At 41.3% G+C, this 27,800-nt stretch overlaps 1 protein-coding gene across 1 annotated transcript in view; it reads left to right on the top strand.

The window, feature by feature from the left end:
• Positions 1-24,915, top strand: part of lancl2 (LanC lantibiotic synthetase component C-like 2 (bacterial)) — a 53,877-nt gene extending 28,962 nt beyond the window's left edge. Inside the window, exons 6-10 of the mRNA XM_030079515.1 lie at positions 2,553-2,699; positions 6,734-6,916; positions 19,070-19,246; positions 19,584-19,656; positions 21,843-24,915. Of these exons, the coding sequence (XP_029935375.1) occupies positions 2,553-2,699; positions 6,734-6,916; positions 19,070-19,246; positions 19,584-19,656; positions 21,843-21,919 (657 nt within the window). The 3' untranslated portion in view covers positions 21,920-24,915. The remainder of the gene's footprint in view (positions 1-2,552; positions 2,700-6,733; positions 6,917-19,069; positions 19,247-19,583; positions 19,657-21,842) is intronic.
• Positions 24,916-27,800: the final 2,885 nt, after the last annotated feature.

The raw sequence follows: 27,800 nt of genomic DNA, 5'->3' as shown, positions 1-27,800 counted from the left end.
GGCTGCGGTCTTTGATGATTTTATGGGCCTTCTTTATGGCCCTCTTGACTACCAGGGTAACCCAGAATTTTCCATAACCTGGGACTTACCAGAGCCCATGAAGTTCAGGAATTGTCTTTTGTTTCCTTTTCCATTGTATGAAGCACCAACCATGAAGTGTATAAGCAAAGGCTAACTGCCCTGAGATGCCGTCTGAGCCAATGGCTTTGTGAGAATTAACTTTTTTTGAGTGTTTTCTCAGAATTGGCCACAGACGGTGATTGAATACATTCCTACCGCAGAATCTGCTTAATACTTTTGTGATCGTTTGTGCAAAATCTAACCCTAACCCAGTCAAGCACGGATATTCTCAGCAAATTACTCAGCAAGTCATCCATTACATTTTAGAGATATGTTGTATCTGGTGGCTGTGGGTGGCACTAGAGGAAAGGTCATACAGTCATCACAATCAGTCTTCCTTGAATGCACTTAAAATATCATGGCAATCTAGTCAATACATTTCATTATATCTTGTGTGCAAAGTTGATATTTTGAACTAATGGTAGCATTAGAGGAAAGGTCATGAGGTCACTAAAATTGACAGGGTTCATCCCCTCAGGAGCATGAATTTGCTCACCAAATTTCATGGTAATCCATCCTGTAGACTTTGACATATTTTGTACAATATATGTCACATTATCTCAGCACTGACACACCTCAACTTAACTCTGACATATGTATGCACACATACGCTTTCACATTTTACGTATTATTATCTGAACTGCTTTTGTGTGCTGAATGCACACAGCCCTCTTCATGAAGAGGGCTGTTGTAGTGTGATGCACTGTGTACGATTTTTTGTAAAGATCCATCCGTCTTATTAGCTTATATCACAGTGCGGCTACAACAGAGAGCAGTGTCCCATCCCCACCAGACTTCCCTGTTCATCCAGCATAAACTCTGCTGCTGGTATGGTCATCACTGGGAAATCTTCTCCACTCAGGAAGTGATACATTGGAACTTCAGAGAGAAATACAGCCTCTCATTGACTGTTCTGAACAGTAAAAGAGTGACTTGCCCAAGGTTAGCTTTCCTGGTGTAAAGCAATTACAAACAGTCTGGCTTGACTGCCCTGGGTTGTTTGAACTTAAATCAAGTAAAATAAAAAAAAGAACATATATACGTTGTTTTTAATTTACTATCTGGAATGCTTGGCTTTTGGCTGTTTTAAAAGTGAATTAACATTTAATCTCTTGCCTTTTCATTGGATTAACTTCCCTAATTCTATGAAATTCTTGGTAATGAGCTGAAGATGCTACTTAAGCAGTATTTACATATTGACCGAGACCGTAAGCACTGTTCACAGCATAGTATGTCTAGCAGCTTCGCGATATAAAACATGAAATCTGCATACAAATAGATAAATAAAGATATCAATCAACATGAGTTGTTGGGTCAGAAAAATTTGAGAGAAACTAATTGTGTTATCAGAGCTGTTGAGTGGCCTGGAAATATTATGTTGCATCGATTTGTATAGCCAGTTGACAGCACCCCACAACTAAGCTATAGAGATATGTCTTGCCTCTTATGTGCTTCAGTTTTTGAGGGATTGTCAGAAAAGATGCTACTACAAAGACATAATAGTTTGTGAGTGGAGGAGAGCGACTGTGGCAGTGGTAGGCACAGTATTCTAGCTGTCACATAACTGAATCATCCAAGCTGCTGGAGCCCACAGGCACACAGCTTACCTAGGTGACATGCAGTGCATCAGATCATTTTGTGTCTAAATTATGTAGCTAAGTGTAAATCTATATTAATTTGTTGTACTTAAGAGACAGCTACGAAAATATTTGAAATATAGTATGAAATCTTTAAAGTTTTTGATGCAAAGACAGTTGTGCTTGGTAGCTGTTGCAGCAGACAGCGGCATTCATTATTCTACCACGACGCATCTCAGAACACTGACATCATTGTGACATTGTTTAAACACAACAGTGAGGTCCTCTGTATTCCATTTTGTGGAGAAAGCAAATGAAATCTAGGCCTTAAAATGGAAAACACATTGTTTGCATTAGCAGAACATCAAAGAATTATGTATTTTGGAGTTGGGAAAAGCTGCAAAAACTATTGAAGTAGTAGTAGTAGTTGAAGTTGTAATTTACTGTATATAACAAAACAAAACAAACAAACAGACAAAAAAAAAAAAATCAAACTTTAATGCATATGCATTACATGTTTTTGAGCCTAAACACTTGTGTGGAAAACAAGGGAAAATACGAAGAAGACAGTTGACGCATAAACTATTCTTTTTTTTTTTTTTTTTTTTTTAACAATTTTGGGCCTACTCGAAAATTTGAGAATTATGATGGCAGAAAATGTGAGAAAAAAAAAGAAATAGTTCATAAATGATCTGAAAGTGCAAGGCATAGCAGTTCCTACCTGATTTCTACAAGTCAGGGTAACTATGGTTCTTCAAATTGTCAGCAGACCCACACAAATGTGTGGCTCTGAATTCCAGATATTAAACACACATATTCAGACCCTTCAACAAGCCTCTTATCTCCTGTCCTCAGGTGGTGACGGCTATCGTAGAGTCTGGGAAGAACCTGTCAGCAGAGCAGAAGAAGACAGAACGCTGCCCACTGCTGTATGAATGGCACAAGAAACAGTATGTTGGTGCTGCCCACGGCCTGGCTGGCATCTACTACATGCTCATGCAGGTAAGAAAGGGAGGAGGACTGGGTGGTTCCACTGGTGACTGGATGGACGGATGGTTGTGATGGATGTGATCTGCGAGTGGTAGTGATATTGATAAATGTTCATGGGTCCATTTTCTTGCTTAGCAAATATTCAAATATTTGATACATGCCAAAATTTCCAAGGGCTAAAGCACATTATGGACAGAAAGCATCACTTCAGCCATACTCTGCTCTCTACAGCAGTATCTTCAACCAGTTTTAGTTAGATCCAGCTTTCTGCCTTGTAGATACAGCTGGATGCTTTTTATTGAGATGGAGCCCTGCAAGTTTTCACTGTCACATACTTGTTACATTCATTTGGTGCACAAAGCAAATCAAAATGTGTTGGTCCCATGGATGTATATGAGATTGTGCTGTGGCCCGGCATGAATCACAATACTTGTGGAATTGGTACAAAGTGTTCTGAAGTGTATCTGATAACGGGGGTCCCTTTCAATTCCTATCCCTAATGGATATGTGTTGCCTGGTGGGCACACTACTATACATTCTGTGGTGTATTTGAGGAGGAGAGCAACCAAGGCTTGATGAAGAATAGATGGCCCAGTGAATCACTTGATATATGGAAGGATGTACTAATAGTTGGGGTTGTGGCACATTTAGATGGGTGTGCAGATATACATCTGTGGACTGATCTATGGATGGATGGATCCAATTTAAATTTGCTGGCAGACATATAGCATGCACTTGCAGGTGAGAGGAGTGATGGTCTGATGGTCAGGCTTAAACAGGTATTATACTTGATGGGCAGTGGGTGTATGATGTATTCCAGAAATCCCATCTATCATAGTCCTATCTGCAATTCATAAACCCAGTCCACCACAGCCTGAGCTGATCCAAAGCCAGCCTCGGTGATCACTGCCAAGGCCGCACCAGTCATCCACCCTAGAGAAATATTAGGGGGAATCTAGCCTCAGGAATAATGCATGAGAAGCTGTTAAACATTCAGCATGTAAACAGCAATGCCAGCTGTAGTGATACTCAGCCCAGATCCATTTCTCATACTGATCAATAGTAAAGTGTTGGCTGGTTTCAAACACACTCACACACTCACTCACACTCTCTCTCTCTCTCTCTCTCTCTCACACACACACACACACACACACACACACACACACACACAGACCCCAAAAAGTAGCCAAAGAAGCTTCAGTGGAGATGGTAGTGTGCTTGGTTTGCTAGAGATAAGATGATGGTGACACCAAAGGTAATGGGGTTCATTCGCTGGAAAGCACGAGTACGTTCAGCAAAGTACTTGGCAATCCATCTGTTATTTTAGAGATACATTGGGCCCTATCTTGCGCCAGACTCCCTAAACCCGCTATTTGCGGATTTAGGATTTAGGAAGAGGCGTTCCCCCGTAAAAGTTGCTATCTTGCGCACCTCCCGCTATCCGCAAAACACCTGCACTACCCGCTATATTATGCATAGGCGTGTTTTGGGCGTTACGCCAGTTAAACCAATCAGTGTGGTAGCGGGTGGCGGATAGTGGGTACCGGGTGGCGCAAGATACCGTTTAGGGATAGCGGAAGTTCCTAAATCCGCAATTTGCGGGTAGCGGGTAGTGGCAGCGGTTAGCGGGTGGCACAAGATAGGGCCCATTGTGTACAAGTCAAATGTTTGGCCTGAAGGTGGCGCTAGGGGGCAGGTGACAGGGAAAATACAATCAACAGGAATCTTCCTTGGGGGAGTGTGAATGCTCTTACAAAGATGACAAAATTCAAATGGAAATGGATCATTGAGTTTTAGGTTTAATTGTGACTAAATGAAGGCAAAAATGGAAAATCTGGTTTCATTTCTTACACTGCATTTTTATTTTCAAATTTGAATTAAGATTTTTTGTCACCAGTCTTTTTTATTCTTTTAAACAAGTAATTGATTAAAAGATATATAGTTGACAGAAGAGATATTGGTAATACCTATCAGGACATTTGCTTTTCCTTTAACTCAAATCAGCCTTACAATTATTTATTTAAACTATATATGTTTCTACATATGTAGAAACTACTATTGTGGAAATACATTTTCAAGTTTAAATAATAATTTTGATATTGTCCCCTATAATCTTCCAACAAAGCAGCAAACATAATGGTAGGGTGGATAACTGTGTATATACTGGAAACATGGTTATATAACTTTGGGTCTTGCTTTTATCAGACTCAGCTGTGCACAGTCTGGGGCTGAGTAGTGAGTAGTGAGGTGACACATCCAGTTACACAGGCATCAGGCCACATTCCCTTGGTTTGGTGGGTTCTTCCTTCCCTTAGTGTCAATACCAACTTTTGTTTGTTGATCTTGCTCTACCACAGGTAATTTTGGAGGCACCCCAGAGGTTTTCTGTGTTATGACTGGCTGCTCCTCCACCATATTTTAAACAGCACACCCATCAGCGGATGAGGTGGGGCTGGTTGAGCCCTAAATCCAGGACAGAAGCTTATTTATGGCTCATAAAATAATACGTTGAGTTGAATTAAGGGACAACAACAAACCAAAATTTGAGTATGTAGTTTAGAAGTTCATCGTATCTTTTTACCTAGTGAGACGGTCAGCCAGGTAAAGTGGAAATTTTTGCTTGGGGTCCTTTTTAATGCACATAGGAAGTTACGTTTAAAGCACCATACCAGTGATTTGATGCTTAAGATAATATCTGCAAAATGTATCAACTTTTCATCAGGCATCTAGCAGTCACATTTCTGAACTCCATTATCATTTTTTCTCCCTTTTACCCAGCCACTGGTTTCCATTCAGTCTACAACGATATGAAAAAGAACTTTCAGATACTTAAAGCTTTCTTCACACCAGTATTCCATCACTGTAATAAAGTCATTAGTTTTCCTTAAAGATGATGACTTGAAATCGGGCTGAGTGAAACGGTCCTTCCATAGGAAAAGTTTGCTTTCCACAGCCAATTATCAGTTTCATGGTTTATGAATGATGGCTGTATGATGGCTTTGTTGCAGAACAGTATAAAGTGGGGATTTCAACCCAAAATTAAAATTTCAAAAGGGAGGAATTTTATTATATGTTGTGAAGTCTTATGTGATTCAGTTTGATTTGCAGAACATTCAAAAACACTGGTATGGTCTTTTTTTTTTTTTTTTTTTTTTTTAAAAGAAATGTTGTTCCATAAATTGTTTGTTTGGAATAAATGGAGGAAGAGCTCAGCAGTTAGCATGAAAATCTAGTACCAACAGCAACTCAAACTTCACCAGCAGAAAATCCAAATAAAAAGATGGCATAATACATTTTTGATTGACAGGTGATCTTGGTGAAGTGCACTGGAAAAACATTGCTGCAATGAACGTGTAACACTGCAGATGGAGACAAAAACATAGAATCTTTGCAGATTAACAGTTTAACTAAATCGAATACCTGCAACAGATGCCTGCAAATGACAACATCTATGCTTTATCCACTACAGGCATCACTTTCTCATTTGCAGACATCTATTGCAGAGGGTTGGCAGTTGGTGAAATTTAAACCAGTTGATGAATATGGAAGTTGAAGTTTCTTTGCACCTCCAGTACATTTCTGGCCTTAGTGTTTGTGAATGTGCAATCAGTTTAGTGGTTTCTTTTTGTGTTTGCGCACGCGTGTTCACATGCACTTAGCAACATTGTGTCCATCTTTCCGTGCACTGATATTCTCATTAAAACATTGAAATCCTACCAAATGGAAATGAATAATTAATTCAAACAATCTGTGGTGTTGAGACCGTTTAAGCCATTTAAAGTTGCTGCTTTGTTTTTGAGGTTTGCTTGTGGAGAAGCTGACCCTGTGCTCTACCCATTATTTTGGACTGGTCTGTGTATTTTCAACCTTATTTCTAATTTCTTCTTTTTTTCTCTGGCCAATTCTTGTTCATATTTATTTTTTTCACATGACAACAAGAAGCCTGTGTTGCCAAAGCAGTGTTGTATCAGTTTAAGCAATATTCTAAAAATGAACAAATGACCAGCAGTAATGAAACTGAAATCAGTGTGACTCTCTTCCTCCAGCCAGGAGCAAAGGTACATCCTGACATTCTGGCAGAGGCAATTCGTCCGAGCATCGACTACGTCCGCCACAAGAAGTTTCGTTCAGGCAACTACCCGTCATCCCTGAGCAACGAGACTGACCGACTGGTTCACTGGTGCCATGGAGCCCCTGGTGTCATCCATATGCTCATCATGGCTCATAAGGTGAGAGACTGGCATACGCTTTGTATTGCATGACTCACATTTTACAGTACAAGATGTCCAAAAAATCTGGACTGTTGAGTGGAAAATCTTTGACTCATTCACAGCATGTGCTGAACTGAGTTTGTAAGTTGTAGTCAATACGTTAACAGTGACATACTAATAATTCTAATACTACTACTACTACTAATAATAATTTTATTGTAAGTTTGTTTACTAATTTTGTGCTAATTTGCTTCAGTTTCTCCATGTTTTTGAAAGAAATCAACTGAGTTCGCTTTTATCTGACCCTTCGAAACCTAAGCAAATTTACTTGATTTCTTTCAAAAACAGGAAGAAATGCAAGTTGTAAAAAATTACTTGAAAATAGGAGAAAAAGCAAAAAACTTTCAAGAATCTGACCAGAAAATTAGCAAAACATAGTAAAAAGGCAAAGCAAATTATTAGCAAATTAGCCCAAAATTACCAGAAAAATCCCCTTGTTTTAAAAGAGTGAAATCTCAAGTTCAGTTTTAGAGCTTTCTGTTTGTAACTGGTGTTGTCCGGTGTTGAGTCCGAAATTAACTGACCAAGGTTTGCACTCACACTGAAGGACCACCATCAGTTTTGAACAAATGGAATACCATCTGGATTGACAGTTTTTACCAAAGGACTACATCACTACTAGAGAGCAAACTGAGTGCCATGTTTCTTTACCTGAATCAGCAGCTGTGCAGGCATCCCTAACCTGCTGCAGTAGATGCTGAGTGAAGAGTTTCATAAAAGAAACAATTTCCATCAAAGATCCACCGAAAGCAAAATGGAGGATTCAAGTCAGAGGATGTGGGAGCCTATCACCTCCCTGTCCACTGGTTAGGAAATGATACCCTGAGGATGTCTGAAATGTCTTGAATCATGGTATATGACATCAATCAATCAATCAATCAATCAATCAATCAATCAATCAATCAATCTTTATTTATATAGCGTCAAATCAAAGAGAAGTTATCTCATGACGCTTTACAGGTAGAGTAGGTAAAGACCACGCTCTATGAATTACAGTAGAAAGGAAAACAAAGAAACCCAACAGATTCCCTCCTGAGCATGCTCTTGGTGACAGTGGCAAGGTAAAACTCCCCTTTAATGGGAAGAACCCTCAGGTAGAACCAGACTCAGGGCGGGCGGTCATCTACCTCTACCGGTTGGGTGGGGAGGGGAGAGAGAGAGACAAAGAGACAGAGACAGGGGGATAGGGACAAACTGGGACAGCAGACAACAACAGAAACAGCAGGGTATCCTGAACAGGTAGTCTAGATGGAAGTGACACGCAGCATCTAGCCATCTCATCTGCAGCTGGATGACCTTCCAGGATGAGCAGGACAGTACATCCCAGATATTTTGTTTGAGGGAGTTTTCCCTGGGGCTTTTCAGCCACCCTGCACTCACATAGTTGGGCAACTGTACATTATTCAGGGTATAGAGGATGAAGTCAGTGTCTAAAAAATATATATATGCAGTTTCTCTGCATTTTTCAGGATGTCTTAAATTGTTTTACATGACATGCCAGAGCGGGGGAAGTGTAGCCTACTGTATTCCAGCACGGAACGGAGCGATTGCACTGGTCAAATAATCCGGATTATAGGGGCAAACGTGCTTGGGCACGGACCAAACTTGCCAGTGTGAGTGGGCTCTCACTCGCCTCCGGCAGGCTCACACTACCAGTTGTGGTGTTGTCATGGTGATGTTTTGAATCTCGCGACTATGTTCAAGCGTAATTGGGGTGCTGCCGCGCTGTACTGCCACCTGCCGGGCCGGAGGGGAAATACGGGAGGTTTACGGGAAAATCATCTAAACGGGAGGACGGCGGGATGGATGGGTAAAATACGGGAGTTTCCCGGGAAAAACGGGATCATTGACAGTCATGACCTAATAGTATATAGTACTTACCTTTACCTGCAGTGCTCATTTGAGTAAGAAAACAATATTTTCCCCAAAAATCAGAAAATTGTGTTAAATTGATTAAGGCTGAGTCCTGATCGCAGCGTCCTGGGTTTGAATCCGATCTCAGGTCATTTGCTGCATGTCATCCTCTCTCTCTCCACTGTGACTGTCAAATAAAGCAGAAATGCCAAAAAAAAAAATCTTGAAAAGGTCTACAAAAAGCGCTAAATTGAACTGTGATACCTTTAGACCCCGTGATTTTTGTGTGTGTGACACTGTGGCATGATGGAATATATCCCAGTCTTATGCAGCCTCCCTATGTTATCAAATACACATTAACAACAGCGGCACCCTGTGGTGAGGCTCATGAGCACATGCATTGCTACGAGAACTCTTCACTGCATTTAAACAACACAGTTCCCTTTTTAAAACGATGACAGCAAGTCAGTGTGGCCACACTAATGTGACTGCCTTGGATGTTGACATGTGCAGGAGGAATGAGGAACTCAAATGTACACACACAGGCCAATATGCATTGATGCTTTAGGACGGCAGGGTTTCCTGTTCTTGTGGTTAAACAGAATGTGAATGTGTGTCGGTGCATTTTCTCTCCCAACAGACAGCAGTGTAAGTGTTCCACATTATAAAATGCACACTTCATTACATCTGCTAATGACATGACTGCAGGCTAAGACAGACATGAGAGCAGACTGGAACATTTTGGGAAAGTGACAAAGCTCGGAAGCAAATATGCATTCCATGTTCCACTGCTTTCTCCTCTTCCCCTGATAAAACACAAGATGTCTTTAGTCATACCTTGCTGTGTATACACATGCACACACACACACACACACACACACACACATACACACACATACACACACACACATACACACACACACACACACACGCACACTGCTCTCCACACATCACAGAAATGCATTGTAGGGTAAATTCTTCCTTTCTTGGCCCATTAGTGAGCCACTTGGCAGCTAATGCGTTGCTATTTTGGCACTCCCATTCTTCTCCCTAATGCAGAGACATTTTAGTACTGCATGGGGTATTTGAAGACTTTGTTATAAAGCACAATAAGAGTACAATGAAAACCAATGCTTATTGCTGTCCCACTAATTTTACAACACACAACAAATTTGCTGCAAAGGTGGCCAACACATGCTTGTGAAGGACACCATGCATTAAAATAATGTACTTTCAGCAAAATACTGCAGCATCCTCATAGTAGATAGACACAGAAAAGTGCCACAATGTAAAAGGGATAGTTCACCTGTTTTGAAAATGTGATATATTTCAACCCTTATGCTATTTCATTACAGAAGTGTTTCAAGACACTTTCAAAATCTATTAGCGATACAGAAAGGACTGAATTCTTCAGAATTAGGGACCTACCAATTGTGAAATTCTGGGCTGATACCTACCAATATTTTAATTTACAGTTTGGCTGATACTGATAGCAATTTTTCTCTTTGTTTGATCTGCTACTAATTTTCAAGCAATCTTCATTCAAAATAAATAAATAAATTAATAACTGAACCATTTTAAAGTGTTTCAGCCCCTCATTATACTGTCTTTGAATGAGCAGAAATTTAATCATGCAATTTTATGAAACCTTTAATATAATATTCTTTCACGACAAAGATTCTTTTTGTGAAAAATAGCAGTTTTAAAAGGCCACTGTACAACTATTTACTCAATGAGGAATTTTTCAGTACATCCATAGCCCAACAAAAACATTGTTTTTGTGAAATTAAATGTAATTAATCATAAATGTAAAAGATTAGAAAAGCAATAAAAAATTAAATATACAATAAATAAATTTAGACAGACAGACATACAGACATAAACTACAAACATCAATAGAGCTAACTTTCACTTCTTGTGTTTTTCATACAGACCACAAGGTTCTTGTGTTTCCATTGGGCAAAAGCCTCCAAAACAAACACTGGCCTCTCAGGAAAAGTCAGTGGGCTTCCTCTTATAATAATTAGTTAAGTAATTAAGTAATGATAATTTCAAAACATCATCAGCACTTCACTCCCGTCTTTTAGTAAGATGTATTTTTTTCTTTTCAAAGACAAGCATCTCTGCCTTGTTGCGGCTCAGCGTCTTTCTCTTCTTATCCAAGATGTGAGATGCAGAGCTGAACTGCCGCTCACTGTGCATGCTGCTCCATGGAGAACGTATTTGCATGCCATCTGTGCAAGTGCTGGGAAACCACTGATTATTGAGGTGATTATTTATTTCTCCAATATCTAAGTGTGCTCTCATTTCTGGGAATTCTCTGCAAGGAAATCATCCAGTGCTGTGATGCCTTGACCATTGTGGTCCATTGTCTTCAACAATCGCCTCAGATGTGTCATGCAGAGTGGACCGTGTCCCGTCCGTTGGTGCCCTCTTGCTCTGTGGCTGATCAGCTCTCTCTTCTGTGCATCTCATGTCCAACACCGACAGCAGGCCTATCCACCAGTTACACGTTAGTTGTTGCTGGTTCACATTGCTTAAACTGATCTTTCACATTCTAACCCACGTAGTGTTATTTGCTGGTTAATGCTAGTGTAATACATCCACCAACTTTGGTCCATTAAATCCCTCCCTGTCGCACCAACAACAGCTTCATCAAGAGTGTGCTACTCCAAAATGAATAAACTTTATACAGAACAGAAAACAACATGATTTTGAGCAGCGACACGAAGCTGAAAAACTGTTCTGAGGGATGCACAACAACGCTTGTCTGTTTGATCACCATTTAATTGGTCTTTCAGTCAGTTGGCTTCTATAGCACCACATGAACCAGCAAATATGGGTAAGATTCCGAATTATCACTTAAACATCCTCATAAAATGAGCAGTTTGTCTGGCATCCAGTGAGGTTGTGATGCAGAAAATGGGCTTTGACTCGCTTTGATCAAAGCATTTATTTATAGCCTCTACTACTGCGGTCTGTTGTTTTAACACCATGGTCTTAGTTGGCCTCCTGGCTTAAAAGACACCTCAGGGCTTACAGAGGGCATTACATCGGCAGCCGATGCCTCTGATGAGCTGACTTCTCTTGTCAGTTGTTTAAATGGAGAGAGAAGTGTGATAAAGTTTTCAACTAATCCCCACTGGTGTGCAGTGAGGGTTGTGGAGAGGTCATAGTCTTTGGTGTGAGTAGCAGATGTGTACTTTTGTTCCAGAAGTCTTTCCATCATATGGAATGTACTATTCCACTGAGTGGCAACCTCTTGTTGGATCTGCACAGCCTGCTTGTGTGAGTAGGCAAGGAGGAGTGTTTCAAGTCTCTGACAGTCTTTATGCCTATCGCGACCATGTCCGAGATGCTCCGCTGGCTCAGCATGTCATCATGGACAGCCAGCTGCACGGTGTGCAAAACTAGTACGAAACTACTCAGAACACTGTCTGTCATAGCTTTATGTCTCACTACAGCATGCGCAATTTGAAAATGTTTCAAACATTTTCTCAAATGCCTTTGAGACAGCAGATGCAGATAATGAGCCTGTGATCTGTGTGCAACACTGCTTTTACCGAGTTAAAATCTTGGTCTTTCCAGTGTGCTGTGAGCCTAAGCATGTGCATAGGGCTGGTATCCCAGCTGCATCTATCAGTTATACAACTGATGGGATGGGTAGTTATACAACTGATGGTAAGGGATGTCACGGGCCAGTGGCTCATGAATTTGTGTTGCACCAAGGTTGTAGATTTTGGGGAGACAGATGTCAGCAAAATATTGATGACAGCAATTCATCAGTATTCCATCAGGCTTCAAAACCCCATGTCTTCCACAATAGAGAAGCTGGTCATTTAATGCGATAAACTCTGGTCAATCAGCAGTCAGCAAGGTCAGTCAACAAGGTGAATATCGGCCACTACTGACGTTCGATCAATACATCGATGCATCACTGTTCAAAATTCTCTCTTTTACTTTATATTTGCCTGATCTTGTTACCTATTGGCAATGACATTTCAGCCCACTCTGATTCCACTGGTTAAAATTTCAGGCAGGTTATTTTATAAGACAAAATTGTGTTTTTCACCCACCAAGCATGTTGCAAAATTGGTACTATGCAGCAAATGAATTCTACAAGACAGATGGCTCTTGTCTTCTGCTAGCCTAGGTAGACGACTACCTGTGGTGCTATCTAATTAATGTGTCTGTGAAGCAGCACAGCTAACAGATAGTAGGTTAAACACTTGGGAACATGCAACCCTCAGCTCTGGTCTCAAATGCATTGAGCTGCATAGTAATGCAGTTGAGACTCATTTGTGAGATCCTAACCCATATTATTAAACAACCTAAATTAAGCAGCATTCACTTGTCACATGAACTGTGTACCAGACACCATTAAACAGGAACAACTTTCAAGTAACTCAACTTGTAGGTTTATTTAAAAAAAAAAAAAAAAAAAAGAATAGTTAGACGATTATGCATTGTCTTTGTATCAAGTACTCACAGGGTGCTGCCTTCAGTACCTGTCTGATGAAGAAGGCTTTACTCGCAAGCCTTCATGGTAAACCTATATTCCAGAAACGCCAACCATCTCTGATCCAATGGGGAAAAAATTAGGTCCATAATTTTACAATTTTACAACCTTTGTAAAATTGTAAAGTTGTAAAATTATGGACCCCATTTTATTTCTTCATCAAGGATTGAAGCCAGCACATGGTGAATAAGTGATACAAAAATGTATTGCATTCGGGATGCAGTATGGGTCAAGTGTCCTTTTAAGATTTAGCCAAATGTAGGCTTGGGTGTGCTAAAGATCACGACTTGGATAGACTTGCCTCTACACTGTGTACTGGACTCTGTTGCTCACTGAATGAACAGATGGGACTATTAATGACAAGGGGTAGATTATAATGGGTTGGGCTGTCTTAGTGTGGGTGAATGAATGTTTCCAATTGGATGAACAAGTGGTTGTGAGTGGGTGTAACCTCTACTGTAGTTGTATGAACTGGTTTGCTTTTCCACTGGCTAGAGCTGAAAAGAGACGCACATCATTTCGTCACTGTATGTGTCTCAGCTTTCGCAGCAACCGGTAACAGATACATGTTCGCTGCCGCTGTCCCCTGTTGTGACAGGAAAACTATCTCTTCACAGTGACTAACATTCATTGCAGCAGCAGCCCGCAGGCTGGAGGAGCCTGTTTCTCTCAAGCAGGCAGAACAGGGAAGAGCTGCCCAATGCATTCGCATGACAAAAACACTGTAAAAAGTGTCAGAGGTTCATGTAATCTTTCAGCAAAGGGGGGTTATGATAGTATGATAGCTTAGTTACATAACCTGATGCTTCAGGACTGTTTTGATGTGGGACTCAGATATTTAGTTACATTTTACAGTATATAGTATTCAAGCGGCTGGCCTTGTACGAGTACTGTTTAGTTTTTGTTTTTTTTTTGGAAGCTAATAGGGACAACACATGGCTGGTATGGTCACCTTCGAGAACTCTACAGTCAAGCTGTCAGGTCTGTGTTCACACGTCTTTGTTATATGAGGGATTTCAGACGTGGTTATCCTTGAGGTTTTTTATATGTACCAACAACCCTTTAAGATGGATTAGACTTGTTACCTACTAATGAGGTCTGGGCTCATAGGAATATTAGGCCCATTTATGTAGACTCACCTTTAATCTTTTCTCCTGGGAAAGAAAAGATATGCTGTCCAGACAATTTAAAAAATTCATTTCTGTATGTTAGCACTGAGTGATAATCAGACAGAGGCTGTTAATAATCTTTAATAGGTTATGGCTGCCAGTAGCTGACATTTTGCGATTTATTTATTTATTTATTTATTTTTAATCTGACCATTTTCCTGCCAGAAATGACGTGCTGTGTACTACCCTCAGAATGTTTTTTTTTTATTATTATTGTCATGGTGGAAAAGCCTCTGAAACAGCATTTAGACACTGTCACCCATGGGACATTGCTGTCCCAGAGACATTGCCTTAAACATCTCGAGGTATTAAATATCAAATGAGGTGTGTTCAGCTGACTAGGCAACTACACAAACTCCAAAGCGGGCGTATACCTTGCAAGACCTAAAGCAGCAATCATGTTTTTGCATACACTGAGTCACTATTTTACCCAGGTTTGATATTTTTCTTTGCTTCTGCTTCTTCTCTTTGCCATGTTCACACTTTTTCGCACTATTCGCACTATTTCATGACTTAAGAGTCAAGTTAAACCAGCTTAATGTCAGAAATGCATGACTGTCTATACCAATAACCAGTATTTCTTACTTCCTAAAAAGTTAACTTTTTGAAATTGAAAATTTTTCAGTTTGGTGCTTGGTGCTCAGGCACCCTCAAAACAACAATCCTCATATTTAAAGCCCTGCTAGTGATTATGCAGAATTCTTTAAATAGCAATGGGATTGGTCGATCAACACATCATATGGAATTTGCAGTTAGGTTTCACTTTCAATTGGTTAATGGATAGGTTTCACTTTTAGCAGGGAGTTTAGTCAATGTTTCTTAATGTGGTGGCCCACTAGGGTAAGAACATTTTTCAGGTTTATCAAGATGTACCCTCATGATCAAGATGACAAGCAATATGTGGTCGAGAAAAGAGCAAGACCTACGTGTACACACACTGCCACCTGTAGTGTTGCTGTAGTAGTCTTGTAGTATTTCTGTCCTTGTTCAGTAGCACTGCTGCTGAAAATACACTAACCAGATTTTGCTGTCATTGTAAGAAAAAATTCTTGGGGAAACTGTTAAGTCAGTGAATTACCCATTATGGCTTTTCGTTTAGTAAAAACATGGTAGAGATACTATAATGATATAGTAGATAAATATACCAGCCATGATGCCAGAAACACACATTTACTACAGAACCCTATGCAGTTTTCATCTCCTGAGCCTAGTGTTTAGTTTACAGAACCTATTTTCTACTCTTCAATTACAATTACAATTCACATTTGGCAGATGCTTTTATTCAAAGAGAGGTACATATGAGATTTTTATACATCACAAGCAAAGATCTATTCAGGAGAGAACAATGACATCAAGTTCCATAAAGCTCTGGTTCTGGTCAAAAGGATATAGGTGCTACAAGGCAGTTCTACAAGGCAGTGCAAGGTAATGTATAGAGTGCATGAAGTGCATAGAGGAGGGAAGAAAGCATAGAAGAAAGCATTTTTATTATTATATGGGGGATTACACAGTGCATTAGGTGAGAGGGTGTTCCTTAAAGAGCTGGGTTTTTAGCTTTCTCATAAAGACAGAGCAAGTCTGTGGATGAGATGGAGTTTGGTAGCTCGTTCCAACACTGAGGAACCACAGAGAAGAAAAGTCTAGCTTGTGATTTAGGCTTGTTGTGCTGGGAGCACCAGGTGCCAATCCATGGCAGAGCAAAGTAGATGGGAGGGAGTGTAAACCTCAAAGAGGGAGTCCAGGTAGGTAGGAGGAGTTTTGGTTGCTGCTTTGTAGGCAAGTGTCAAGGACTTGAACTTGATGCGAGCAGTAACTGGGAGCCAGTGGAGGGATATTAACAGTGGAATGACGTGCAGTTTTTGGCTGGTTATATATCAGAGGCACTGCCGCATTCTTGATCATCTGCTGAGACTTGAGTATGCCTGTTAGGAGCCCTGCCAGTAATAAGTACCAGGAGTTGTGCTGCATGTTCAGAAAGGTATGGTCTGATTTTTCTGATTTTGTACAGGGCAAATTGTCATGAGCAAGCCACGGATGCCACATTTTCCTTAAAGGTCAGTTGGTGATCAATTATGACTCCGAAGTTTTTGGCAGATTTTGTAGGAATGAGCTGTGTAGAATCCAGTTGGATACTGATCTGTTGTTGTACAGAGGGACTGGCTGGGAAGATGAGAAGCTCAGTCTTTGACGGAGTTTAGCTGAAGGTGGCATTCCTTCATCCTTGCCGAGATATTCTTGTGGAGACTGTGGGGTCGTCTGGCTGGATGGAGGAGCTGGGTATCGTCAGCATAAGAGTGGTATGAAAAGCCATTTGAGCGGATGACTGCACCAAGAGAGGAGGTGTACATTGAAAAGAGAAGGGGACCGGGGGGTACCCTTGAGGTACCCCTGTGGGCAAGCAGTAGGATTTAGACACTTGACCTTTCCATGATACTCTGAAGGATCTCTCAGAGAGGTATGACTCAACCAGAGGGCAGGTTCTGAGACGTCAAGCTCAGCGTGTGCAGAGAGGAGGGTCTGGTGGTTAACTGTGTCAAAGGTAGCTGATAGGTTAAGCAGAAGTAGGACAGGAAAGACCGGCACCTCTGGCTGAAGGACAGAAAGGACAGGATTGAAACTGGCCTTTAATTTCAAACCAGAGATGAGTGTAGGTTTCTTTAGCAGCAGGGTAACTTGGGTATAGGGTCGAGTGGACAGATAGTAGGTTGAGAGTCGAGTATAAGTTTGGAGACTTGCTCCTTGGTGACAATGGTAAATGAGAGGAATTAGGGCCTATTAGCTGGCAGCTGCATACTGAGTTGGTCAGGCTCAGAAAACTGATCACTGGTGGCAGAAACCTTATCGGTAAAGAAGGATGCAGAGTGGTCTGCAGTGAGCAGAGTTGATGGTGGTGGCAGCAGACGGTTGAGGAATATGTTAATAGCTGAAAATAATTTCCGAATGTCTTTGGTGTTACTGATTTTCTCCTGGTAAGTGGTTTTGGCACTTTTTAGCTGAGAAGAAAATGCCAATAGGAGAGTCTGATAATTACTGAGGTCAGCAGGATCTCTGGATTTGCACCATTTCCTCTCACATGCTCTGAGTCCTGCCCGATGCTCTCTGATGACACTGGTGAGGCACAGGAGTGATGGAGGCCTGTGTAAGGTCAAATGAGGACAGAAGTGAAAGGAAGTCAGCTGCTTGAGGGTTGAAATGCATGTCCCCCATGACAATGAGTGGGATGTCATCTTCAGGAATTGGTGAGAGTAGCATGTCTAGTTCGACTGCAGAGTTCCCCATTTGCCCTGGTGGGTGATATATGACAACTACAATTAGTTTAGTGGGAGTGGTGACCATGATTGCATGGTATTCAAAGGATGAGTTATTGCATAGGGGAGAAAGCTTAGTAAATTTCCAGTCTGTGGAAATGAGTGCACCTGTACCAACACCACACCCCTTGGAGTGCGGTGTGTGGGAGAAAGTAGAGTCAGCTGAAAGCACAGCTGGTGTGGCTGTTTTCTGGATGGACCCAGCTTCTGGTGAGGGATAGTACCTGAATGTTATGTAGGTTTACTAGTGCTTTGATAAGTTCTGTCTTACTTACAGCAGATTGAAAGTTTCATAAGTCAAACGAGCAAACAGGAAGTAGCAAAGGCTTTCCTGAGAGAGAGGACGTTCTCAGGCTTGTGCTGTCTTTTGTGACTGATGCATTTTTTGCAGTTTCCCTGAATGATAGGGATGTAATGGTAGCTCATGGTGAACAAGAAGCCATGATGAAGAGAATAAATACCAATAGTTTATCGGTGTCCTTGCTCAGTGGATTCGCACAAGCAGGCCCGCAGGTCTTTACCCATGAAAGGCTGACATAAAGGCTGACACTTCTGCTGACGCCGCAGTGCAGCTGTGTGTTTAAATACCAGAAAATGCCACAGCTATGCCTAGTCACAGCTCGTTAATAAGGCTGAACCTGCCCCTTTCAGATTTCCAGAATAAAGGAACAAATAGTGTGCACGTCCCACATCAGCTGACCCACCTATCGAAACTCAGAGTGAAAGCTGAAAGTGCTTAGGCACAACAAAGCCAGGCTACAGTTTTAAGTCCTAATCTAACCCAGAAACAAAGATTCAAAAACATTTACAGACCAATTGCTACTTCCTGTGTTCTAGATCTAAGCTTGCTCTGCTTTGGAGCTCAGTTCAATCTCTCTTCAGTTTTCTTTTTTTCCCCTATTTTCTACACAGGTAAACTTCTGAACAGAGCAGAACAGCAGCCTAGAATTGGGGCAGGCAACAAGCCCGAGATCGCTTTACTAACAAAGCTGACAGAAAGTTACAGAGTTTGCATGAGCTCCTTCATGTGTTACCAAGTGATCACTGTAAAATAAGCCAAGTATTGTATTTGCGTAATTTAGTTTCTGTGCGAAGAATTAACTGTGGTCTAAATGTCTTCTCTCTGTTACAAATTTAGTATTTAGTTCCCTTACTAACAACACAGGCCTCCAAACGTGGCAATGTCACTATGTCCTCCATTTTTTGAGCTGCTGTTTCTCTTATATTGGAATCCTCATCCTCCTTTGTTGTGTCTTCATAGGTGTTTAAGGATGAGAAATACCTGAAGGATGCTGTAGAATGTGGTGAGGTGATCTGGCAGCGTGGCCTGCTGAGGAAAGGCTATGGTATCTGCCACGGTACTGCAGGCAATGGCTACGCATTCCTGTCCCTCTACCAGCTCACCCAGGAAAAGAAATACCTGTACCGCGCCTGCAAGGTATGAACAAGGGTTACCCCAACCTTCGGGGTAAATATTGCCCTTTTATTAGAAATGTGATCTTGTCCTGTTATTGCTGAGTGGATGCAATTTGGTTTATTACACTTTTTTCACAAACTTTAACCAGGTAAAGAGTTTTTTTTGTATAGCATGATTCCTACACAAAGTGCTTCAAGGTGCTTTGCATATAGTTAAAAAGGACCAGAAAAAAAAGATACTTCAGGTTGTATTTGCCCTTAACCCTAACACTTGCCATCATTACAAATATGATGTAATAATTCAACGCTTGCATAATACCTGCTGTACAAATAAAGCTGGTAATTTTACCTTCTTCCAGTTTGCTGAGTGGTGTTTGGACTACGGGACCCATGGCTGTCGCATCCCAGACAGACCCTACTCTCTCTTTGAAGGTACCAAATATTTATTCAATTCTTAAGCAGGATTTAAAACTTGTCTTGACATTTTCACTGCCTTCCTCTGTCTAGTCTGTTCGATCGATGTAATAGCTGGCCCATAATTTTTTTTTTTTTTTTTTTTGCATGAAAATTGCATTTGCCACCACTTCCTGTTCTTCATCAAAGGCCAGTTACATAGCAGAACACGAGTAATTTCATCTTGTCTAAATTGGAGAGACCTTTCATTTAGCTTTGATGGAGGAATTAAAGACAACATTGGGGATAAAACAGTAGTGTATTCCACTGAGTGGAAAGGAGCCATCGACTAGACAGACGTGGAAGAGCATTCGCTGGTGTTATCATAGCAGTTAAACCAAAGTAGCTGTTTTTCATTTTTCCTCCCCCAAAAACTGGGGCTAAAAAATTAGATGAAGGCTGATAGGAACTGCTGACCCGACCCAAAGTGCATGATCACCAGAGAAATGGAGCTTATCTAGAACTATACCTAGACTGATGAATTAACTGAAGTAGTATTGGGAAAACTTTTATTGTATTTTAGTGTTGTTTAATATTTATCCCTTTTCATCTAAGACAAATATACTGATATTCATCAGATCATCAAACTGCCAACTAATGGTCACATAACCATGATGGGCACATTATGGGAGCAAGCAGGATAATTAAAATAAATAAATCAACTAATAAACTTTTTTGACCAACAAAGCCCCTTTTCAGACACATTCAGGAATCTCCCTTTCATCAAGCAGCTGCATTGTCTTTTTCATTGCACTTATAACACACATTTTTTTATCAACAAAAGAAATCCGCCTCAAGCAGGCTTCAAGCTTTTTGGAATACTGAGGAATTTTTCAAATGTTGCCATTTTCACTGTTCTTTTAGTCATTTCCTACATCTTGTATAAAATGCAGGGATGGAAACCTAGCTGTTAATGTCTGTATGCGACATGTCTTTATTGTCGGGTGGAGTGCAGATTGGGCTGCCGATCCGGCACAGGGGCGTAGTAACCGAGCCTAACCTGAACCCAACAGGCATTCTGTTTTTGTTTTTTTTTGTGTATGAACCTGACCCAAGCCCCAGATTTTGCATGTGTAACATCCGTCCAACGTAGCTATGTACTTATCAACTGTGTAACTGGGGTCACACAGTTGATGAATTTTGAATAATGAGGGTGCCTCCACTTAGCAGGAATATGTATTTTCATCACTTTTTAAATCCTACTAAGAATTATGTTCTAATTACTTTTTACCTTTTTAACTGGTTTTTTTTTTTTTTACTGTTTCAAACTCAAATTACACTTCAGTAAACTGTAATTGACACACACACTACTTTAAATTCAAATAATAAATTTAGTAAATGTAAACACAAATATTTGAAGTAATTTTAAAATAAAATCCAGATAATAAAATACTTGACAACACTTACATGTATTACCTTTTGATTATTATAAAGCTGCTAGCTAAGGGCCCACACAAACTCACGCTGCAACAAAACTAAAACAACGTCCCTTTAAACCAAAAAATAAAACGATGCGGGCTGAATCGTTGTGTGGGAGCAGTGAGACCAAAAACAAACGGCAAAAGAAGACAGCACATGCACTGGTTACCTGTTCTTCACAGACCCTGAGTTGGAAAACATGGATGACAGATGAGGGAGTTAGGTGAGGCATAGCGAGCTGAACCATGAGTGAAGTTCCAGGTTGGCAAGCTGACAACAGTGTGGATGAAGGAGAGCTGAGCGGGTCCAGGGTGGACCTCCCGCTCCTCTCAGTCTAACCAGTGTACAGGACACTTTCTCACAGTCACTTTACTCATCTCAAAGCTTAGTACTTCTTAGTACTGCCTGAAATAGCCTCCATGTTGCCTTCAGTGTCGTCACATAAACTCCAGCACTACACAGGAATTTGCCCAGAACAGCCAGTAGGTTCAGCGTTTTTCACTAAAATAACGCTGACGTACCCGAACATAACGTCTAAATTTTTGTCTGAACACTGCCTGACCTGTCGGGTCCCTATGGGCTTAACGGGCTCCTGAGTCCCAACGGGCTCAGGTCAGATACCCACTCTCTATTGTTGGGTCATGTGGCACAGGACTTAGAATTGTATTGGTAGTCAGAGAAATCAGTGGAAGCCTCCATCCCTTTTTCAGTCTTTGGCAGATGTTGACAGATGTTTCTCCTCTCAGGTATGGCAGGCGCTATCCACTACCTGTCAGAGATTGCAAAGCCTGAAGATTCCTGTTTCCCTGCCTTTCAACTTTGAGCTGCCTACGCTTTGGAGCACCGGGGCTGATTGGACTGAGGATGCTGAGGGGGAAAAGGACAAAATGTTGTAAGACTGCTGGACAACGTTGTATCTGTGTTATAGCTTTCAACCTTGGCCACAGTGAGTCATGACTAAATGAAAGCTGGAACTAAACAGACTGAACTGCTTGGTTATTTGTGTAAACATTTGATTTGTTCTACAGATTGAACAAAGACATACCAAAAGAAAAAAAAAAAAGTCTGGAAGTTGTTAACTACTAAAAATAAAACAAGCAGGCCAATCAGACGTGGATAGTGGATCTAAGAAGATGATGGATATTTCTCATCGTTGGAGATGGACAGTTTCCTCTGCATTGGGCCTGTTATATGAAGAGTGGCAAAGCTTCTGGGTATCCCAATGGAGGGGCCCCTGTTCTCTCTGTGGAGCGGTGGGGACATGGACCCCAGTCCCCCAAGCCCTCCTAACCCATCAAAATGTATTGCCAGGTGGCATGGACGCAAAAAACCCCACACCCCAAGCCCTCAGCCTTTAATACTGTAGCATCCAGGCCAGGAAGAGGGCGGGCGGGCGGACGTGTGTGTGTGTGTGTGTGCGTGTGCGTGTGCGTGTGCGTGTGTGTGTGTGTGTGTGTGTGTCTGTCTGTATGTGTGTGTGTTTGTTTGAGACGTGAAACTGAAGCTGTTTTAGTATTTCTACGCCTCTGCATGTTTGTCGTAACGGCTCTTGGTGCCTCATAGCGTCTAATTTCCTCTGGTGTGCTGTTAGGTAGAAACTGTAAATTATTTCAATTTTCCAGGCATTTGTCACAGCGGGAACAAGTTTCTCAATCATCACTTTCACTGATAAACAAGTGAAAAACCAGCTTGACACCGTTTTTGTTTTGGTCTCTGAAGCAGACACATTGAGCAATTTAAAGTATCAAACCAGAACTTTGTAAATTGTATATTTACAATCCCAGTTCCATTACAAATGACATGGACACCTGCAGGAGGATAGCAAACCATCTGTCCACTTACAGCAAATGACTCACTAATGATGATAGGAAATGCCTGCGCTTTTTAACGTTAGCGAGGCTACTTACAGCTAGTCACCTTCTCTGCTGGTGCTAGGTCCGTTCATCAATTTAAAAGAATATACACTGCTATGAATCTATACCACTGTAAAATAAGACTGCAGACAACACTAGATTAAATTTAGACATGTTTATAGCTGTCTGCCGTTTTGTTGCAACACCATATGGCAAACTCGGAGCTTTCTGATCTTCTCTGAAATTCCAACTTTGAGTCCAGACTTACCTGGTGTTCCTTTGCACTTTTCCACAAAGGAACAAGTTCTCCTTGTTCCAAGTTCAGTGGAAAGCGCCATAAGAGCAGAGGTGATCTGCCTGCCCATGTTTTAGGCTGTCGTCTACCAATGGACATTAGAGATCCCGGCTAACTAGCCAGGTTGCTACTGTGTGTACTGGTGCTGGCAAAGCTACAAGCTGTTTTTTCTAGCTAACCGAAACGAAAAGGCAGAAGATGTTTTCCCATAATGTCACAAGTGCCTGATGAATTGAAATGTTTCATTTATAATATGAAAACAAACTTCCCTCTGTGCTGTGAAATGTTTCTACATTTGTCCTTCAAACAGCTTGTTTGCATCATTTACAGATCCACTGAAGTGATCAAGCCAGCTTGGTAGCTTGTTTCTAGCAGCACGCATTGGCTCCGCTGTCCCCCCACCCCCACCCCCCACCACCATGTGGCAATTATGTTGATGATGAGGGAAAATCTATTTTAAATCAAATCGTGACCCAAGAACAGTGATTACACAGGATCACTAGTGACCACCCGTAACTGGTGCAAAATTCAAACTTTCTGCAGCTTCAGTCTGAAAATATTGGCATTTGCCTTGAAAAGCTGTCAGTGGAATCCAACCCGTCACCATCATTTCCCTACACTACTAATACTGCTTTTTTGTTTGTTTGTTTTTTAACCCATCTTCCCTCTCCATTTGATGTGACCCAACTATCACTCACTTCTCCTCCTAGCCTCACCCACTAATGTTGCATTCATGCACACATCGGATATATTTTTCCACAAGTTATGACATTACTTTGTCTGGGTTTTTTTGTACCTGGATTTCCGATTTCTGTGCCAGACGTGTCCTGCCGTCAAGTGCAAAGTCAGAAGCTCGTATTTCCGACTTTGGGAGTCCTGGGTACGACTTGACTGGCGTTTGAGTTCTCTGGTTGCAAATATCGGGTAACCTAGCAACATGAAAACATAGACGCCATTGCAAACCTTAACAAGCAACAACTCAGAAACCCTGGCAACACTGATATTTCCCAGTTTCTGACTCAGAAACTTGTAAATATGGTAAATATGATGTAGGGACTTACACACACACACACACACACACAATTAATTCTGAGATTAATCTCCACATTGTAAAATTCATTCTTCTGTTTTGTTTTTGTGTGGTCCATACAAAACACTGGGACATTGGGAGGGGCGGTCAATAATCTTCAGTGCACATGAATGCACATAAAATCCTTCCGCACTTGTTGGATTCTTGTCATGTTCGTCACTGCATGAGGATAATGTCACATGTGATAACAGCCTGGAAATATGTTTATGTGTCCATCTGTCAGTGCGTGTTCCGTTAAGCCGGTGTGTTCACCCAACTCTGTATGTGTAGTCACATGAAACTTTAGTCTGGACTTGTTTGTGAGTTGTTTGGTTGTTATTTGTGACTCAGTCACAGCAGTGAGGACAGAAGTCAAAAAGCAGAAAGCCGAAGACCTTTTCCTTCAGGCCAAACGGTGCCACGTTATGAATGTGGGTCCCCTCCCCCAAACTCCTAGGCTTCAGCAGAGCAGCAATGTAAAGGTGTTAAAATGTCTTAAACATTCTTCTTACCTGCTTCACAGCTAGCCAACGCTTACAAAACTCAAGTAACAATTTCATGCAAGGTTTGATATCGTTGGAATTAAAGAATGAATACAACAACTTGTCTTGTTTGGTTGGTTTCTTCATATGTAAATACTAAGTTCAAAGTAATTTGTGCAACGTCACACGAAGAAAGGAAGAGCAGCAGCATTTGCTTGTTTAACTGAGCGCCCATATCCAAAATCATCCTTATGAATTCAGGATCATCCATGAACCAACTGCAGCAGGCATAACTCGCTCTGTCCAAGTAGAGTTGATTGTATTTTCACAATGGCTTTCATGTTGCTTTGCTCTTGGTGGAAAATAAACTTGATATTCCCACTTTTGTTCCAGTGTTCTGTGCTTTGCCAAAATTTTTTTACATAAACTGATTATCATGGAGGCTTATGCCACCCAGGGGCACTACAGACATATTTTTGATTAACAGGCTCACCCTGGAGCACAGATTACAAAAAATAGCACAGTGTAAATTGGTGTGGCATATAATTAGATATCAAAGGTGACTGTGCAGGGTGTTATTAAAAGCTATTAGAAATGAAGCGGTCAAGACCTTTTCACTATTCAAAACATCCCAGATCTAACCCTGCAAATGTTTTGTATTCTGGATGTTTTTGCTAAATCAGTTATTGTAGACGTATTAAAAATTTTCGTTAAGACTAGTGGTCCTTAACCTGGCGGTCGGGTCAGGATCTCTAACTCACAAATATATCTCATTTTTCTCTTTCCCTTTTGTGCTGTGAAATATGTAAGAGTTCATTTTAAGGGTTCCCACATCAAAAAGGTCGATCACCGCTAGTTTAGTCTTCTTCCTGCTCTCAACGAAGGAGAACGCTTTTTCTCTAGCTCCCTCCTGCCCTTATCTGCCCTGCTCTGCTCTCTGTCTTGTCTTGCGCTGTCTTTCGGAGCCTCTCTCTGCATTTCTCTCCGAAAATCTACAACAATGGATCTGATCAGCTGGTCTCTCAATGCAGTTGATCAAATTTTCTCTACAAAAAAACTGGGCAAAGGAGAGCCCGCATGGCCCGCCGGAACGTTTGCAGGAACGCAAGCAGGAAGAAATTCCTGGACTTTTACACCAGATGGGTAACAACTTGGAGAAGTTGGAAGCTCGACACTGAGGAAATGTGCCATAATTTGAAATTATTCGGAATCACCAAGAGAACCACAGAGACTCAAGGCTGATGGAAATTGCAGAGTCAGCCTGACCAAAACAATCACCTTATCCACAATTCGGCGCCCCAGTGACCTTGGAAGGCCGCTATCTTCAGTTTCTCCTGGATGTTTATGCAGACAGCCGCTCTCCCCCACTCCCTCCCCATCACCCTCCACCCGGGAACTTCATCTCTGTTCAGGACACACGAGGCCGTCTCCCGGGCAACGGCCGGGGGTGTCATCTTATCAGACGGCAGGGCCATTGTGTAGTCTGTGTGGGGAAGATGGTCCTGGACTTACGCACACACATACACAAGGACACATATGCACGCATTCCTTGAAATTCAACGCCTCGTTGGCCCCCCACCCCCTCTCCTTCCCGTTTTCAGTGCAGTTTGTGGGTGCGGAGCACCATAGTGGCTGCATACGGCCCTCGTCTGTGCTGGACATCTCCCCCTTCCCAAATCCCTCCCCCCTTCCACATGTGCAATGTCTTGAGTCATGTTGTTTATTATGTGCTTATTGTGCTGGGGTGTGTTTTTTTGCTAATGCCATGTTGTGCTCCCCTAGGAGCCCAGTTTGACATTTTCAGAATTTCCCCTTGTGGGATTAATAAAGTGTACTCACTTACTTACTTTAGAAGGTTCCCCTGAAACATTTTGGATAATATTATCACCAGCTATATTCATGTCCAGAGTTCAGTCATCATTATATTATGATATGTTGCCAGTGTTACAAACTAGCATATTCGGTTTTGCCTTGTTCTCACGGTTTTTGATCAGAGTGTGCTTGAATCAAGGTCTAACCCAGGAATTGTGTCTTCAAGTCAATTCAAATCAGTCCTCTAATCAGTCTAATCAGTCCTCAGTCATCTAATCCTAACCCAGTTAAGGAGGAGACTAGCCCAACTACAGCGTTTGCACTTGTAACACTTGCATGTTGCTAGGCCAGATCTAGGTTCAGTGGGAGCGGTAAGTAAGAGTAATAAGTTGATCAGAGACCAGGACTTTAAATACAAAAGCCAACACTTTACTCAAACACACACAAATGAGAATACAATGTACAATGACCAGAAACAAATCCCAGAAATATTTCTGAAGGTAACCGCAGGTAAGTATATCTCTCACTGTTGTTAGAACCCCAGTTAGAGTACATCAGAATAGATTAGACTAGTTTAGGTTAGATTAGATGAGACCAGTCTCAATTCCTAGTTTGATCTCTCTTAGGTTTTATAGGTTGCACCTATTTTAGTTAAATTCCTGAGTTAACCTTTTCTCAGATTAAAAAAAAAAAAAAAAAAAAAAACGGGTGCACATTACCAAATAAACACCACAATTAATCTATACTCAGTACCCTATAATGACAAAGTACAAACAGAATTTTAGATTTTTTTTTTTTTTTTTGCAAATTTATTAAAAAGGAAAACCTGAAACTATCATGGTGCTAGCCAGCTAAACTGTGATGCTGTTTCTTGAGCCTTCTGCTAACCAGTTTTCTATGATCATACATTTAGCATGCTGACTGAGGAATGTTCAGCTGTTCATCGAGCTGATTTCTATTCATTTATCTAGCATCAACTGTAAAGGACTGAGGAAAAATGCAGAAGCCAGAGGACTGAGAAGCATGAGAAAACAACAAATAAATCAAAAATGTCGTTTAAATTTGTATAAGTTCGCATGCATTTCCAAAATTCTCCAGCTTAACTATCCCATGCAAAGTTTCCGGAAAATTTCTGGAAATTTACCAGCAATTTTCCGCCCCTTTGCCACCCTAGGCACAACCAGGACTCTTCC

This window comes from Myripristis murdjan, chromosome 20 (assembly GCF_902150065.1).
Source record: "Myripristis murdjan chromosome 20, fMyrMur1.1, whole genome shotgun sequence".
NCBI lineage: Eukaryota > Metazoa > Chordata > Actinopteri > Holocentriformes > Holocentridae > Myripristis > Myripristis murdjan.
Note: the sequence above shows the minus strand (reverse complement) of the source record. Positions and strands in the feature narration are given on the sequence as shown.